Genomic DNA, 18642 nt, shown 5'->3' on the forward strand with positions numbered 1-18642 from the left:
TAAATGTGGAGATAGAAACCACAGCTCAACTGCAAAGTAATCAACTGCAATAAATCAATTGTTCTACATCATATCTATCTATCCAGAGACCATTCCTGTTTTGTGCTTTGGATATTTTTCTGCATAGATCTTGATTAGGATAGAAAAATATTTTTCTGCTCCTCTGTCCTGTCAAGTTCATGTATTAACATTGAGCCAGACTGCTAAAAGCTGGCAGGAACTCAACAGGGCCTAGCATTGCCTGAAGTCTGCTTGATTTTATTGCTTGTGACTGCCCTATCAAAGCTGACACTGACACAAAGCCTGAATGGGATTGAGATACAGCCAGCTACATAAATGTATTCCCAGAGTTCAGCAGTCAAGCAGATGAGGATATCGGCCTGGCACCGTGGGGAACTCCAAAGCTGCATGCCTGCACATTTTCTTTTTATCTGTGTGCCAGAGAAAGGAAGCTGCGCCAGGACTACCACCCAGCCCAGTACTTTACATCAGCTCTGTTGTCTTCCATCCATTTCCAAATGGAAGATCCTAGACCTACAGCAGTACAACCAAATACAGGCTACTCAAGTGGATGAATATCTGTCTTTCCCCCTTCACTGGCAGCTGTGGGGTCCTGAAGTGCAAAAGAACTTACAGCTTAGGAGCAAATTTTACACTGGTCTTTTAAGTCACACTAAAAAAAAAAAAAAGTGAAAATATCCAAACAAAACAAAAAAATTCTTTATTCTTGCTGAATTATCACGACGGAGACCAACAGAAAGCTGCCCTTAAAGAGAGGATGCAGACTTTGCTGAGCCATATTTTCAAAAATAAAGAAAAAAAAAAGCTGTAGAAACATTCAGACCCCAAACTAAATCCTCCAGGTGTGTAACAGCCCCACTGTGTACCACCCTAAAAACAGCTATTAACTGAGCCCTAGGAAAGCTGCACCTGAAACCGAAGCCAAGCTACCGGCTCTCTGCCAGGGCAATGAAGCTGAATAAGCAGGGAGAGGAGAAGCAGTAACTGTAGCTTTCCTGTGTTCACAAACCCCCGGGAAGGGTCGCTCATGGATGGCCAGCAGCACACAGGCTGCTCCCTCTTACCTGGAAATCACCAAGCTGCAGTTCCACCATCTGCTGCATTTTGGGGGTCTGGGGGTCTGAGCCCAGGGACACCTTAGTTTTGTCTAGCCATTGTTCCAGCTCAGCAACCTGGGCCTTGCACGCCTGGAGGACTGTTTCCGGCTCGGGCCTACCACCATCCACTGCTTCCTCTGCGTCTCCCTCTTTCCCTCGAGAGCCCTGGGTGGCGTTGGGGACAGGAGGCTGCGTGACACTCTGAAGCAAAGCACACAAAAAAAACCCCACAGTTATCTTCCTATTGCTTTCTTTTTCCTTTCTTTCTCTCTTCTCCTTTCTTACCCCACTCCTTACCAGTGAGAAATGTTTAACTTTCACATTCACAGGGCTCCAAAACAACTCTGTCACCGACTTCAGAGTTTTTAAAAAATATATAATAATTAAAGATAAAAGAAAAAGGAAGGGAAATTCTGCAGGCAGGCGATCTAGGATCTGGTGCAACAGGTTTCCAGACACAATTTGCATCTGCACAGGTATACCTGAGCCACAGGAAGCACGATGACTCACCATTAACCAGTTCTCCCCTGAGGAGAGATGTTTTGCTGTGGGAGTTGGATGGAAGAGCCATGCAGTTTAAAACTGTAAAGCAAGCTGTTGTGCATCATTTAGAAGTTCCTTCTAAGCATTTGGTTCCAACAGCCAAATGAGTTTTATTCAGGCTCTACATCACACAGAAAAATAATGTGTATTTTTAAGTCTATCTTGTGTAATTCTTTTCTCTCGCTTGCTTTGCTTTAAGAAGCAGTACTGCATACTTCCGTAATAAGGAGAAGTCTAAAGTGCTTGGAGATACCAGCAGTTGCTTAGAAGCCTGCACAGCTCTGTATATATCCACGCACATGCAAATAAAGGAAATTAATAAGTAAATGAAGCACAACGCCTCTGCTGAAAACCACCTGTACTGCTCCCACGGCTCCAGAGCATTCACACACACTGAGATGGCCAGTCACAGTGCATTAGCCTTGTGCTAAAATGAGGGTGCCAAAATGCATTGGTTCAGGTATCAGTGTCTCACTTTGATCATTACTCTTCTGATTTCCCTCTCAGATACCTTGCAGCAGTGTCATTAAACATAGGAAATAGTCTGAATGTACATATTCTGAAACAGGAAAGTATGTTGATGTACATGCAATTGAAGATATGAAAGTACCAGTTTACTTCAACTTCCACTTGAAATTTTTGGCTTTAGTTCTCAGCCAGTTTGTCCTTGTTCATAATTTAATTATATTTTGCCAGTTTGGGAAAAAAAAATACATATTTACATATATATATATATATATATATATATATATATTTTTTTTTAATCCAATGGGACTGCAAAACATTTTGGTTCACTAAAGTAAACGTATTTTGACAATGCCAAAAAAATAACCAAGTATTAAACAGAACACACGCATACAGAAGCATTTATCTATGGCATGCTCTGCCCTTCCCCAGGTAAATAACACTGCTTCAGGAAACTTCATTCCCTTTCTTTACAGAAACAGAAATTCAGATATGCAGCCAAATCAGTTGAATAAAACAAACCAGTTTTGTGTGCAGGTGTAACATCGTTCAGCTCCATACACACATCATGAGTTTGTGTTCTAAGAGTTTGTGTTCTAAGACTGAGATCATAAAGGACATGGAGTGGACAGTTACCAAAGCTTACCTGACAAGTAATAGTTCAAACAAGTTTTTGAATTCTGTGTTACATTGCAGGCTGCTAGAACTGAGTTTGGAAGGAAAATATTCCAGGAGCAATGAAATCGTATCATTTAACAACTACCAAGATAGTGGGAATAAATTAATGTTAGTGCATACGTAAGTTCTGAATGGAGAACATGAATATAATCAGTGCCACAGATCTCTAGACTTCAACACATCTCCGAGGGAAAAAAATGAATATAGCATTTTTAAAAATAAATGCCTTCCTGTCTCCAAATAGTAACTGATCTTTCAAGTAAATCACCTAGCAGGAGAAAAAAAAAAAAAAAAAGTTCCTAATAGGAGTTATATAGCACGTGGAAATGGACAGAGCAGTAAAATTCTGAAATGCAGAAGATTTTGCAATATTGCAGGCTTTTTTGCTGTCTGGCATGAATTGAGGAAGGACAGCCTTCTCTGCACGAGCAGAAGTGGACTGTGGTTTATAGCCTTACCGCATTCTGTGCAAACAACACAGAGCAGCTGTGTCCACCTCTGAACACTGCTCTGCTGAGCTTTTCTGTAACTGGGTTCAACAGGTTGTGGGTGCCCCTGAGGACAGGAGGCTGACAAACACAGTGGTGGCACACAGAAGTACCAGTATATGTTATCTTGTTAGGTGCCTGACCTGGAGATGAAGTCTCTCTTATACAAGGGTCTAAATGTCAATTACTCTCAACTGAGATTTACTCAGTGCAGCAAGTATCTCAGCTCAGTACAACACAGAGAATCAGTGAGAGCTCAGCTGAACAACTTTCTGTGCTTGGGGACTGGAGTGACTTCATCTCCTTTGCTTGCAAAAGGAGCTCACAAACATCCTGTACGAGCAGAAGCCAACAGTGTTGCAGAGTAGCAAAGAAAAAGGACACAGAGATCACGTGTACAGACAGGCCATATATGATACACTCACTCATACAAGGCAGAATGCTATTGTTTATAATATTAGTATGCAATTAAAAGCTGCTGACTAAGTTCTAACATTTAGCTATGTATTATTTTCCTGCACAGGAATGAGAAACTAAAAAAGGGCACATCAAATTCTCCCAATGCCTTTTTTTTCCATTATTGAACTATATATATTGAAAGTCATGCATGATATAAGGAGTCAAGGAGCACTGAGAGACAAAGTGACTTGAGAGCGTGCTCCTGCCTCAGGCAATGATGGATTCTAGCTTCTTCCATGCTGCTAGAATTTAAGAGCTAGAGCTGAGGCTGCTCTGCTACCAGTCTTTTGCTCCTGGCCTTGGTGGACTGTTCAAGACTATTCCATACACTCTTCTGCATGTAACCTATAGGCTGCTGCCCATTCCTCTATAAGCTAGCACATGTTTTCCACAAAGAAGCAAAATATGGGAGGGTTATTCTTATTCATTTCTCCTTTAACTGCCACTTCAAAATCCAATAACTGATGCAGATTTTATCACCTTAATCCTCCCATTCACACCTTTATGAATGCCAGCATCTTTTTTCCTGACAATACTCCATCTCGTTTCCTAGAAAACTTAATTTTCAAGGAGATCAGAACATAACCTTTTTCACTCAAAGGAGCAATCTGAAGAAGCCCATTAAGGGTTGTAGGTATCCTACCATATCATTAATCTTTCCACAAACTCCAGTACCATTATCATTACCAGTAGCTGGGTTATACAGAAGGTCACCTCGTTCAGCCTACTTCAGATTTGCAAACTCACCACAGTCTGACTTTCATGACCTGTGCCAGGGCTTTCTGTCCTCTGTGGAGTTTGCAAAGATGATTCCTCATTGTCTTTATTGCATGATCGTACTATCTCAGCAGCATCCTGTAGAGAAAGAGAAAACAGTGGAAATATTTAGATCATTATTGCCTTGCTGTACTTGAGAGACCTCAAAAGTAGCAGCTCTCCAATGCATAGCAGTCCTGGACCAAGCACATTCATGGAGATAAGTTCTCTTATGCTTTTAACATAGATACATGGAAGCAGCAAGTGTAGCTAACACATCAGATAATGTCAAGACACTGTGAAGAACATAGCAAAACACCACCAAAACTGTAGCTGGTCAGGAGTATCAGATGTTGATCTTCTTGTTGACAAAGTGAATCTCTTCCACAGATAATCTCCTAACAAACTGTACATTTTATTGCCTCCCCAGGAGTTAATGAAATGAATCACTCCTAACAAATGCACCTTTCTGTCTTCGGGCTTGTAGAACAGGAAAGAACACTTAAAATGAAAAAATTCAGAGTGATGTGGAAGACAGAGCAACTTAATAATGCTACTGCCCTGCATTTCTACAGTTCTCTTACTTCAAAGCCTTCAGCATTACCTACGACTTCTGCAAACACTTTCCACAAAGATGAGTTCCTGCCCTGTTGAAATAAATCTGAGTTCATTACCTGTGCACCACCATCTGACAAGGTTCCAGAAGACCAAGAGGTTGCACTGTCTTCCTTACACTTTTCCTTGTATTTTAATGAGGGCCAGAAGCTCACATCTATCTCCATGGCTGTACTTCCCTTTGAAAGTAATAGCAACTCAGCATTAGCTTGTGAACACGAAGCTCAAGCATCCCTTCAGGCAATGTAAATTACTGCAAACCTTTACGAACACTTAGCTCTTTCTGCCTTGTTTATCTACCTTATGTTTCCCAAATCTCACCTCCTCCCTTGCTTAATGGCTCTGCCAGATGAACAATAGCTGGATGACACTCCAGAGACCTCAAGAGTATCCTCTGCTTTTTCATGCTATCCCCGAACAAATAAACAACAAAAAAACACAAAACTTACACCAAATCACTCTCTCTCTTTTCCTGTCTGCTGAAAACAAAATAACCCCCAAGTCCAGTATGTAAAGAAAACTGCACCAAAAAAGAGTGGGTAGCCAGGCTACCATCTAACCTGCATTTCTCCAGAAGCTGTCTGATTTTGTCTGAAAGAAAATCCACTTTTAAACCTTGTTTTTTAGGCTCATGTTTGCTACTAACACATGCATAAAGGTGTTACTGTATAAGTAATTCCATCAAAAGTAGGACCACACATCACAGAATGAGTTACTGTGTAATACTGACATTGATTCAAGCTCAGTTTCTTCGTACTTTTTCTTGGTGTAACAAACTTGGCTTCATTTTACTCTAAATTATTTCATATCTACACTTTTTTATAATCTGTAACAAATCAGTTTATCTCACATACATATCTGTATATGTAAGACATATACTGAACTTACCTTGCTGTGAAAAGCATCTTCTGACTCTTCATCTAAACAGGGCAGAAGGGACATCAGTCCTCTCTTCTTCAGCTACAAAATACACAAAAGAGACAGTTCAATTACTCACATTAAATAGTAAAAGCCTCTGCCCTTTTGCCTGTACACTAAAAGAAAATTACCACGTGGGGACCACTTTTGGACAAGCACTGAGCATTTGACACCAGACATTAAAGTAATTTATAAGCAATTAAGTAAAGCGATAAGTTATTAATTAATAACAGCTACAGCTCCTAAACACCTCTAAAAACTGGGATTTTTCAATATTTTGTAGTGTTTCAACATCACAGATGTAATTGGGACAAATTTTATTTTGCTGAATTTACTGAAAAATCCTCAACGACTGATCATTATCAGTAAATACGTGCATTTAACATTTTGCTGCTGATCACTTAGTGTAAACTCCATGTTAAAACAGCTCATGCAAAAAAATAACCTGAGGCACACCTCCTTCCTGCCTTCTCCTAGCCAGGTATCATACCCAGTCTTCCTTGGACCATTTAAAAGGAGAGAAGTAACTTTGCTTCATAGCTGCAGGGATGCTCCTCTCTCAAAAGCCACTCCTTCTGGATAAAGAAGGGCTTTACACTTTCCTTCTTCACCTCCTGGGCAAGTGATCACAAAACGGTGCTCCACTCACCTGCACATCGGAAACATCAGTCCCTATGGAGTCAGTTTGTGCACATACAGAGGCTGTGGGCTCATCTCCTGGTTCAGGCACTTCTTCCTGTAAGCGCTGGTGAAGCTCAGACATTGAATTCTTCATCCCGGTAAGGATGTCTTCCTTTCTTTGGCACAGCTTGATGATTTCTTCTTTTATAGCTTCCATTTCTCCCTAAGGAGCAACAACATCTGTAAGTACGCGTTTTTCTTAGTTAAGCAAGAGGTAAAGTAACAAATGACACCTTGCGTCTTACTGAGAATGGGTCTATTTGCCCTCTTCCCTTTTTCATAGCTTTGGGACAGTTCCCCATTGTCAGTGCAGGAAATGTCCTGAAACATGCAAAACAATAGCAGCAGATTCTGTTCAGGACGGCGCTTGCCACCTGTACGGCTGCAGTTGGTAGTCTGGAAGGAAATGTGGAAGGCTGGATAAATGAATCAAACTAGGTCTTGCATAGCCAGGGGAATATGAGTTTCCCTCAGGACAGAGGGAATGTAGCTGAGTTACATTACTCTGTGAGTCAAAGCAGATGATATTACTTTCAACCACCTTTTCTGGAAACCTGACACAGAACAACTGGGGTAGCCTAGATGAAGGCAAATACAGCTAGGGGTAATTCAGGGCTGAGTCTTCCTTGCATAAATTGAGTTAACAGAAGCAAACAAAAAAAAATAAAAATAAAAAATGGAGGGTTTCAGTAACACAGCTAGGGACAAGAATTATCCCACGTCTTAGAATATGACACTGGGAGATATGGTCCTTCAGACAGTACAAGGAACATGTTTAATGTTCTTTGGGTCTAAACAATAACCCAGATAACCCTGCGTTAACAAAAGGGAAACAAATCTGTCTGGCTTCCCTCCTTGTTCATAACTGTTACTCTAGTCAGTGTTCTGCCTTCAAAGCCCTTTTCTAGGGGTCTTTCCTCACCACTTGTTTTCCAGGTGAGCAAAGAAAGCAGAACCAGTAACAGACCAAGATGGGTAAGCAATAAAATACCTCACCCCCTTCATTACTGGCAGTGCTAAAGCTCTTTGAAGTACTATGGCTTGATTAGAAAACTAAAAATCAGCTAAATACCCCACTGCAGAATGGGATCTGTCCATCAGAGGAAGCTCTGATGCTAGGCTTAAAATAATAAAGACACTGATTCCAGAGGCTGCTCTATCATGGACTGAATAACGCTATGCAAGTAATAATCTGTGATAGAGAAAAGCAGTAAGACTGCTGGTTTTTGTCTCAACTACAGCTTCCTCCATAAACAATGCTACTGTGGCCGCATGGCTAGGAGGGTGAAGGCAGGAAAAGAAGAATTTGCCAATTTCCCATATATTTATAAATGTTTGCTAGGAATAATATTCGTATTTGTTTTACAGCAGGAGCAGACTGTATAGCACAAATGTCAGCTACTGCTTTGCCAACTTAACTAGGCAAGAAACCAAATCTTTACTGACACAACTTCCTCATTTGAAGCCCATCAATAAGATGGGCAATTCCAGTGCCACATCTATCAATGAAATGCTACAACTGTGAAACACATCTTCTAAAACAAGAGATATTAAACAGAAAGTCTTATGCTCAAAGACAAAAACAAGAGCCAGGAAACGAGAAGTACTAGCATCCAACATCCAATCACCTGAAAGCAGAGCAACTATGTATTTAGGAAACAACTGAGAGATTATAGTTATTAAGTATGATGTATGTTTATTAACTGTATTGCTGCTGACTGCAAAAAGCTGAGCTTCTTAGAGGCACTTTATAAAAATACTCATTAAACTTGATTAGTCATTTCCCGACTTCTGCAGTGCTGTCTTTAAAACACTTCTTACTTTTGCATCAAATAAGCAATTCATCCATTACAGAGAGGACCCAACTGCTGGCAAAAAACAGCACCTGTCACCAGCTGATGAACACACAGCATGTCAGCAAGGACGAGGAAAGGGACCTAGAAGATCAAACCCTAACCAGAATCACCAAAAGTAACACTGCAATGATCAGAAAGGGACACAGTGCTCTCTTTATGCACTATCCCAAGGTGCTACCCCAGTTAACATGTAGCAGGATGATGAGCGCAGGCAAGCAATCAGTGCTGCATACTGTTTCACCACAACAGCTGAAAACAGCACTTAATTTTCACTGGAAGTTGATTCAGGTACAAATAGCACATCAAAACCAGTGACATTAAAAATATGCCCAACTTGAAACTAGTACTGATTATAATATCTCTTGGTATACAGCAACTTATGTACCTACAGTCACACCACAGTGTTCAATTGCCTGCTTGACTGGAGCAGGGAGCAAAAGCACACTACTATTCATCAGTGCTACATGTTATCATAAATTTAGGGCATGACATTAAACCCACCTCTGGACAAGAAGCCTTTTGAGTGCGTGGCTGATATTCATCTGATTTTTCAGCCAAGTGATTCTTTAGGAATTGTTTCAGCTTTTCAATCTCTTGCTCACATTCTTCTGTTTTCTTCACAGCTTCCTGTGAAACAGTAACTCTTGAAATAATTTTGTATTAACTAGGACATAAACAAACTGGTCAGTAATGCAAATTGCACCAAAGAGTGCTCAAACCTCTTTTCCTTCTTTAGTTAGATGTAAAAGAAATTGTGCTTGCTCTGCTAACCCTGCAGAACTCCATCTTCACCACGTTCAGAGTTCTGCCTGGAAGCATATCATTGCCTACTCTAGAGAAGGACTATGAATTTTAAAATGCAAAGTGGAACATATTTAACCACATTTACCACAATTTATGAGAAGCTGAAAATAAAGAGAAATTACAGGGTTGGCTGGTTTCATATCAAGTTAGAAAGCCTACCTGTTTTAATTAGTGTTCAGGTTGTTATTGCCAGCTAGCTCTGCACCGGCCAGAAATGAACTGTGCTGTCCAGGCAGAAACTGCAGCTCAGAAGATAAGCCAACCACAGTTTCTAACAATTTGAATAGTTTCTATCAAATAAATATTTCCACCTTGTGTGAGCTTCCTCTTCTTGCATGACTTATGGAGAAAGCCTATTATATGTCATCAACAGCCAAACTCACTTTTATTCATTTGATAGTAACAGCAAAATCTCATCAACCAGCACTCCATGCAGAAGTCTGCAGTCTCCCCACATTCATTGCTAATGTTGCCTGCCACAGCTTATCACAATGTCTCAGGTAACTAAGAAACTGTTACATATACAAATAGTAATATCTTGTGAAAACATTTACTTTGCAAAACATTTTGTAGCTTTGTTCCTCAGCACGTGGGCTGAGAATCAGAGAGTATCAATAGACTTTTCCTCAGGCGGCTGAAAAAGATAGCGAAGAAAATGCAACTCTGTAGACAGCAGGTTACTTTGTTCATTCACCTCTTCGCAATAGCAATCACTCCCACATGTTAGTAAAGTTTTGCATTATTAGTTTTTAACTTACAACTTTCAAAAGGCAGAAAGTGTTTTTCCCACTGAAAAAAAAAAAAAGATATCTAACTGCAGTCTGTAATCTTAATGACATACATTAAGACAAGGGGAAGAAAAGTAGTTATTCTGCTGCTCATGCTCAGCTTAAATAAGAAACTAAAAGTACTTCTAAAAGAGAGAGTCTTACCTATACCTACACTCTCAAATTCTCATAACTGTTTAGTAGTATCTCAATTTTACCTGACTAACTAAAGAATACTCTGTATTTAGACTCCAATTTCCACTCTCAGACCAATACATGAATGCAGTCACTTTCCTGCAGATCACTCATCCATTCCCTATCTCCCATCAAGGAGCAGAAAATCTTATTTTATCCTTTTCTGGAAAGAACACACATTACGTCCTATTTGTGGTACTGAATCTGTACCAAGAAGTAATGCTTCTCTCTTTACTTTATTCTTAAATTTTGCTTTTCTTAGCAACTAGAAGACCTATTTGTGGAATAGGCCCTGCTGCCAGGAGTGTGAAGGCAGATACTAAAAAAATGTCAACAGTACATCATCAAATATGCAAATACTGCCACTCCTTTGCACAGAGAGCTGGTAAAACATTGTGGCTTCCAGCTCCTCTTCCTGAGGACACTGTTTAGGTAGCGATAGGTGTGGCTCTTAACAGGCTATAAGAGAAGCACAAAGGGCAACACACATTAAGTCTCCTAAAACCCTACCCTGAAGCATCTGCAGTATCTACTAAGGTTTTGTTTCTGTCAGACTTTTTCAGGTGTTAAACTGAAACTTAATTATACAGAAGTTCCTAGTATTACAGTATAGATAGCAAATATGTGCAACCACATCCAAGCACTAAAATGTCAAACTAATTCACAAAGCAGGGAAAAAAATGAAGTATGTATCCGCAAAGGCAGCCTGTCTCCAGTGTGGCCTTCTGTCTATTAGAATACCTTCTATTCTTCTAATGCAGCACTGAAAAATGCCATCCTTTAATAGCTGTATCCTTTGTAATCTCTTAGGTGGCGACAGAATTATACTTTCAACCCACTCAATAGAATGGGAAAGTCTTTTTTGCACAGCTGGATATCACTGCAGCAAAGAACTCATTTTTCCAACCTGTTTTCTCACAAAGAAATTTTACTCAGCTACAAATTTTTGGAAGTCCATAAAATAAAGGCAAATGCTGAGCAAAAAAAGATTACAGCTGCTTCAAAAAGGTAAAAAATCTAAACCTTGACCGATAGACCAATGCTCTTCATAAAGGAGTTAGAAGTCTCATGGTAACACTCAGTAATGGCAATGCACCAGGATTCCAAGGGATAAAAGTATTCTAAAAATTACTGAATACTTAATCTGGTAACTTTTTATCTGAAATATGTGTGCTTTACCGTATCAATTATTCAGACCTAAGAAGGTATGAAGACTAAAACCCCAAGACATTAGGGATCATACAGATCTCTGTCTCTTTTCAACTCCAGGCATGCACATCTGTAGCATGCTTGGGTTTGTCCCTTGGTGCTTTTAAAACTGAAAAGAACAGGAGGAATGGGCCTACTGAGACAATCTAGTCCAACTGGCTGGCCACTGTGCAGTCAAACAAAAGTTAAAGCGTACTATCAAGAACATTATCCAAACATCTCTAACACTGACAGGAACGGAGCATCAATCGCCTTTCAAAGAAGCCCGTTCCAATGTTGGACCACTCTTGTGATAAAGGTACTTTCCCCAGCATCCCCTGGCACAGCTTTGTGGCACTTCCACTCGTCCTGTCACAGGAGACCAGGGAGTAGAGCACAGCATCTCATTTTGCACTTCCCCTCTTCAGGAAGCTGCAGAAAACAATGAGGTCTTCACTTGGCACCCTCACAGCCCCTCGTTGGATGTGCCTTTCAAAACTTCTACCAGCTTTGTTGCCCTCCTCCAGATACCTTCAAATGTCTTAACATTGCTTTTATACTGGAGACCCAGAACTACAAGCAATATTGAGGGTGAGGCCACACCAACGCAAAGTATAATGGGAGAATCACCTCTTTTACCATGCTGTTGCAAACCGTTCAATGCTCCAAACTATCCAGATTGCTTCACAAAGCCTCTGAACTCTCCATGGAGTCAACAGCACCTCCCTATTTACTATCATCAAACCTGCTAAGGATGCATTCAACTCCTCCACTCAGATCACTGATAAAAACATTAAAGATGACTGGTCCTAGGATTAAGCCCTGGGGAAGACCACTAATGACTGGCCACCAGAAGCCCCAGTCACAACAATTATTTGAGCTCTGCAGTTCTGCCAGTTTGTCACCCAGTGTAGCATGAACCTGTTACCTCACAACTGGACAATTTGTCCAGAAGGATTCTGTGAGGAATAGTAACAAAGGTCTTACTAAAACCTGGAAAGATTACATCCACTGCCTTTCCTTTGTCCACTAAGTGGTTGACCTTATTGTAAAAGCAGATCAAATTACTGAGATGGGACTTTCCCTTCAAGAATCTGTGCTGATTCAGCCTGACAAGAGCAATGTTCTTCGCATGCCTTAATTTCTCAATCTGAAAACAAAAGGCAGAGATTCACATTTTAGCTGCACTGTGTACATCTGGGCTCTGTAATGTTTAGTAGAAACTACATGGTCTAAATCACTCTGCTTTACTACAGTAGGCTTGGGAAACCAAATAGGCAAAGATAATGCACCAACTGAAACTCATTTCAGTTTTCTATCTACAATGTCATGTTGTAATGTGCAATTACACACACACAAAAAGTTAGAACATCCCCCAAAACATTACACAGAGAACATGGTAGGTGCACTACATGCCTGTAAAATAAAGGTATTTGAGGTGATACCTTATGAAATTAAATAACATCAATGAATGCAAATCAATTACCTCCAGCAGTTCATTTTGTTCCTTAGTAATTTTTTCTATTTTTTTCAATTCTCTCAAAAGTTGTCTTGCTCTTAGGAAGACTGAGACAGGTTGTTTTTTCACGCCTGGCAGCTGAAGGTCTTCTTCATAGGACTGTATGTGAACAATGGTCTTCTGCATAGGACCAATATGGTCAAGTATAACCTGTTAGGACACAGGATAGATGATGAATGATTTAGTGAATTGTGAAAAAAATCAAATTTACATGCATGATGTGCAAGAGTAGGTTTTTTTGAGTTTTCTATTTAATGCAGGCAGTGGGTGAATATTATTTTCTAGAAGAAATATCACTTTAGGTTTTCTGCATAATGTAGCCATTACAGAACTGTTTCCTGGATAACAAAGCTGTGAGCTGTATGACAACATTTTTATTCCTCCCCCAAAACAAAAACCACAATTTTTGCATGTCAGTCAGCTGACAATGTGGACTGCAGTTGACAGAAAAGATACCATAAAGCTTTGTTTTATTTCAGGTTTTATAGAAAAGAAAGCTGTCTGGCCAAGAGACCTCATCTCAGCAAGAGTTCTCTGCATGCATGAAACAGGTGTGCAATGAGTCCCTTCAGCCTGTATTTCTAAAAGTATCTGTTGTATTTTTCCTCTATTTCTGTGAAAATAGGGCCTGATTTGCAGACTCCCATATTAGTTACTGTTTGATGATAAGTGGAATAATATTTATTGAATGTACCAGGTCCTAACACTCCCAAAAATGGAAGAGTCAAATATAGCAGGAATACTTTTATACTATAGTTACACACTTGGCTGTCTATTGGTATGTTGTTATCAACTGTGCTTTAGTTTCAAATGTTCTAGGTTAGACCAGGACTACGCTTCTTGAAGGGATATCCCAACAGCCTCATTTAAGAGTTCATTTTGCACACTTGTCTAGGTGTATGTAAATTCTATTCCCTTCAGATGAAACTAAAGCTGAAGACTTTCCAGAAGAATATCTAAAAACCTTTGACAACTAATAGATGTCCAGCATCCTGGACAAGCACGAGTCTGGTCCTGAGTTATCTCCTAAAAGACACATACAGCACAGACCTCAGGTCTCCTGAAGTATTCTGCCCAACCAATGTGCTCCTTTTGGATTTCACTACTTGTTACTGTAAATGTGTAGCTGAAATAATGTTTGCAATAACTATCATTGACCTGAGAGTTGGAGTATGTGTAATACTGACATTTCAAAGTCATACACTAAAAATTTATTCATTGCAGTACGTATTCACTAAACAGGCTTTTGCTGGAAAAAGCGTACATAGGAGCCTTCACAGACCTGTCCATGTTTAAGTTGGTCTTTAGGAGAAAGTTCCAACAGATCTTCTGATGATAAGATTGTCTTCATTTTCATAATATCCTTCTCAAACATTTTTACATGAGATTCAATGGCATCCAGTTCCTAGATTTTGGGAACAAAGAATGTTTGTAGATAGTATAGTTTTGAAACTCCCTTCAAAAAACCATTATCAATATGAATTTCTGCATTTACTCAAAACTTAAAAAGAAACACTGAAAAACAAACGCAGCATATGCAGAATGTGTTAACAGGACATGTTAACAGCTGCTGCTGACCAAAAGGCTAGCTACCACAAACTACGCGTTGTCATAACATCTAAAAGAAGTAATAATCTATGGTCACCTAGTCTATTTTAAACCCCAAGCATGGAACTGAAATACCCTTAAAAAATCACATTATAAATCACTACTGGTGACAACGAAATTTTCATTGTTGATATTTACCATTAAGAAAGAGGTCTAATTATGCATTCTAAATGAAGACATGTCAGATGGAAAATGGGTCTGCATACAGTATGGCTCCCAGACAACTCTCACGAAGACAGAGTCAAAGAACAAACTGTGTTGGAAGGGATCTTATAAGGTTTCCATGGACTGTTTGGGACCTGATCCTGCTGAGATGTGGGAGCCTCCTACCATGGGGATCTCACCCTTACTCTGAGTCCCTGAGACAGTGTTTGACCAACCTCCCTAAGGAGTATGGCGCTATCTTGTTTATAGTCATCAGTTATATAGCAGCAGGCAACAGTAGCCTCTCCCCTATATCCATCCCTTCTCTGGTCTGAACTGACCCAGCTCTCTCAGCCTTTATTCCCATGTACTGTGCTACAGATCCTGACCACTCTTGTGGCTCTTCCTGAACTTGCTGCAGAATGTCTATGTCTCTTGCACCAAGAAAGCCAAAAATGGGCACATCACCCAGATGTGACCTCACAGAGCCTTGGCTCTATAAAACACTGCTTAGCAGGAGCTATACGTATCAGTGCGTTATCAACATAGTCTTTTTCCTAGAACCAAAACAAAGTATCACACAGACATTCCGAAGAAACCAATTCTGTTCCAGCTGAAACTAAGACACATGCAGACAATGTAAGCTGCATTTAATAACATTTGGTGATGCTCCGATAAAAAGAACTTACAGATCAACCAAACTTACATCAGCCACATGCTGGATCTGTGGAAGAATCTCTGCTATCTCTTGCTGTAACGTTGCTACTTCCTCCTCTGCTTCATTCAGCTGCTGCATTATACTGTCTGTTTCGAAGACAGGCGTTAGCTCCTCCAGCTCCAAGTAAACACTGTGCAGGAGATTTTGCTTTTGTTCTGAGTCTTCCAAAGCCATCTACAGACAAAATAAGAAATTAGTTTGCCTCCATCACTGGTGACATCAAAGCTCTGAGGCGATTTGGATCAGAATGAATCAGTTTAATTTCCTGTACATCACTGACCAGTGCATGTACTTTCAAAAGCTTAGTTCAGATTAAAACACTTCGTGCTTAATGAAACCAAACTGTTGCATCCTGCAGGCAGAAATCTGAGGGGCTTCTGCTATGACTACTAGGGAATCAATTAGGTAAAATAAATCTACATGATCATGGGTCATGTAGAGGAAGGTTTTAAACTCTGAGATCTCACCCCCAAAACAGAAAAGCATGAGATGCCAAAGAAGGTTCCTCCCAAATTTCTTTGCAGTCATCAGGCTGACCCCAAGTACATACATGTCAGCCAGAGACATGAAAAGGGTTTCCTGCACATCAGTTAGCAAATAAACTGAAGCTCTGCAGAAAATATCTGGCCAGTTGTGCATGATGTGAACATTCTTCCCATCTTCTGCTGGTATCTGCATGATTTTTTTTATTAATTACAGCAAATGTCTTCATACAGAATAGTGAAGGGGTTGTAAGCAATATCTGTGATTCACTCAGCTTTCTGCCACCTGAAGAAAAGGACTGACCATATCTCTGAACTTTATTATGAGCCTCCAGCATGTTTCTAAATCCACAAGCTTTCCAGCCTAGACCACATAAAAAACATAAATGCAAAAGAAAATAAGCTTTTGTTGCGAAAACTACACAAATTTTGTTAACTGCCATCTCCTCGTTGTTACTGTGTGACCTGCAACACGTTGATCCAAAAATGTCAATCTCTTCTTGTAATATAGGAAAGAAATTCTGGTTAGTTTTAATAGAACAATCCATGTTCAGAGCACCAACTTTTTCTTCTGGTGTAAGCCAAATAGTGGACATACAGAAAACTTCTATTTTAAATATGATACTGTTAGAAATCATCTTGGCATTTGCCTGGCCCTGTAACATTGCAAACATGTGATTCTTGAAGTCAGAATTACCTTCAAGACACACTGAGAACTGCCTTGCACATCGATTCACTTCGAAGTTTCTGGTAAGCGCACAGACCTCAAAATACCACTCTATTTGGGATCATGTGCACAACACAGAACAGGTACAAAACTGTACCTATTCGAAAAGTAATAACTGATTTTAGCCATGCAGCACACTGCCATATATTTTTGGTAGATGCATGCTCTCCATTTCAGCACACAAGATAATTAAGTCCAACACCGAAAAGTACCTATCTTTATTTCATGCCCTTAAACTGTAACCATTTTTCACTTAAAGTACTTCTGGAAAATTATTTATATCAGTAAGGCTGAAGAATGCAAAACTGTGTCTTTATAGAGCAACTAGTTATAACGAGAATAGACATCTGCACTAACACTTACCTGAAGGCCATCAGTGTACTTGTGTAGTCTTTTTGCGGAGTCATTTTGAACACCTGCTCTTAGCAAGCTGTTGGTGTTTTCTATCCAAACTTTCATGTCCTTCAAGAGTTCATCATATTCTTCCATCTTGTTGGCAGCCTAGTAAAAAATGGGAAGTTTTTATAAAAGGGCACAAATACATTCCTATTCACTGCCTAGGATAAACACACGTATGGGCAAGACTTGAAGCAAACTGGATACATTTTATCAAGGACAGATTAGCATGGTAAAATAGAGAAGTACAATTGAAATTTTTCTGGAACAGTTTCATCTTCTAAACAAGAGTAATTTTGGTGTCCATGGGCATACATTTCATGGGGACACTGTTATGATTTATATGGCAATGTTATTTAAATAGATAACACATTGGTATCATAAATCATAACACTGCTGATCCAGGGGCAGGGATTGCCCATGCTAACGCATACCAACCAAAATGCAGAGTTGGTCCTTTGGATTGGAAGCTGGAGGCAATGTTTGTCACTCCAGAAATTCTTAGCTATGTTAAGTCAACGCACCTACTCTGGGCTTTTCATCTGTTTGAGAACCTTTGATGATATTTTGTGTGAAGCCTTTGTTCGTTTATTTGTTTTGTTTGTTTGTTGTAAAGCTATTGCTTTGGCTTCTTTGTTAAAACAACACAAATTTTTCAAATTTGAGAAAATCTGAAGTTCACATTTGCCTCTACCTTGTTTAAAATGGCTGTTCTGCGCTCGGCAAGTTGGGAGACTTGTTGGTAATGCTGAAGGGGGGTCATTAAGATATCCATCAACTCCTGTGCGTGGCAGGAATCCTGCTCTACTATGTCATGCACTTCTGCATCCAGCTCATTGAGTTTGTAATGCCAAAGATCCAGCATATCCCAGATTTGCTGCATGTACAGAAAGGAAAAATGAAATATATGGTTGGGCAGAAAGAGTTATTTTTTCTTCATGTTGAGCATGTGGAATTGCAAAGCTTTTTGAACTGATACAACAAGAACAGAACACTGCATCTGCCAGCATGATTCACAGCTATAAAAGCATTTTCCTGTGAGAAAGAAAAGGTAAATGTTCAACACGTAAATGCTTGCTTGTACCTCTTCTATTAAAGACACAGAATGAATGGAGACAGCTTTATACTCCTGATAAACCGGGTTCTGTAAAAGCAACCAAAAATCTTTCAATGCCCACCAAAAAAAAAAAAAAAAAAAAGGCAAAATTACCTTCTGAACTTCTTTGGCTTTTGCAACACTTTCAGTCTTCTGTTCCAGCATCTTTTCAATAGCTTGAAGGCCATTGTTAATAGTCTCTGCTTTTCCTTTCAGCACATACTGAGGAGAACTCTGCAAGTTTTCAAAGCTAATCTGTCACAGTAAAGAGAAAATGATAGTGGAGATTACAAAGATCCACTTGTTTCTGTGTACCTCCTCACTAAAAATACTGGAAGTCTTTTTATGTTCCTTTTGATGAGTCACTTAAAAACATCAGAATGGAATTACATTTCCTGGGAGAAGCATCAACGTGACCAGA

General features: G+C 39.7%; 1 protein-coding gene across 5 annotated transcripts in view; it reads right to left on the bottom strand.

Annotated features, from left to right (window-relative positions):
* Window positions 1-18642, bottom strand: part of SYNE2 (spectrin repeat containing nuclear envelope protein 2) — a 171750-nt gene that overhangs the window by 67046 nt on the left and 86062 nt on the right. For 4 of the 5 annotated variants that reach the window (XM_042865498.1, XM_042865528.1, XM_042865508.1 and 1 more), the window contains exons 57-68: window positions 18336-18476; window positions 17820-18002; window positions 17093-17230; window positions 15509-15694; window positions 14333-14455; window positions 13018-13200; window positions 9079-9204; window positions 6690-6884; window positions 6011-6082; window positions 5182-5301; window positions 4499-4606; window positions 1086-1319 (exon numbers count right to left, since the gene is read on the bottom strand). In XM_042865498.1, the coding sequence (XP_042721432.1) occupies window positions 1086-1319; window positions 4499-4606; window positions 5182-5301; window positions 6011-6082; window positions 6690-6884; window positions 9079-9204; window positions 13018-13200; window positions 14333-14455; window positions 15509-15694; window positions 17093-17230; window positions 17820-18002; window positions 18336-18476 (1809 nt within the window). The remainder of the gene's footprint in view (window positions 1-1085; window positions 1320-4498; window positions 4607-5181; window positions 5302-6010; window positions 6083-6689; window positions 6885-9078; window positions 9205-13017; window positions 13201-14332; window positions 14456-15508; window positions 15695-17092; window positions 17231-17819; window positions 18003-18335; window positions 18477-18642) is intronic. The other variant, XM_042865518.1, reaches the window with a different exon arrangement.

The sequence above is a fragment of the Lagopus leucura genome, unplaced genomic scaffold (assembly GCF_019238085.1).
Source record: "Lagopus leucura isolate 7727_CA_CO unplaced genomic scaffold, USGS_WTPT01 Super-Scaffold_1, whole genome shotgun sequence".
Taxonomy (NCBI): Eukaryota; Metazoa; Chordata; class Aves; order Galliformes; family Phasianidae; genus Lagopus; species Lagopus leucura.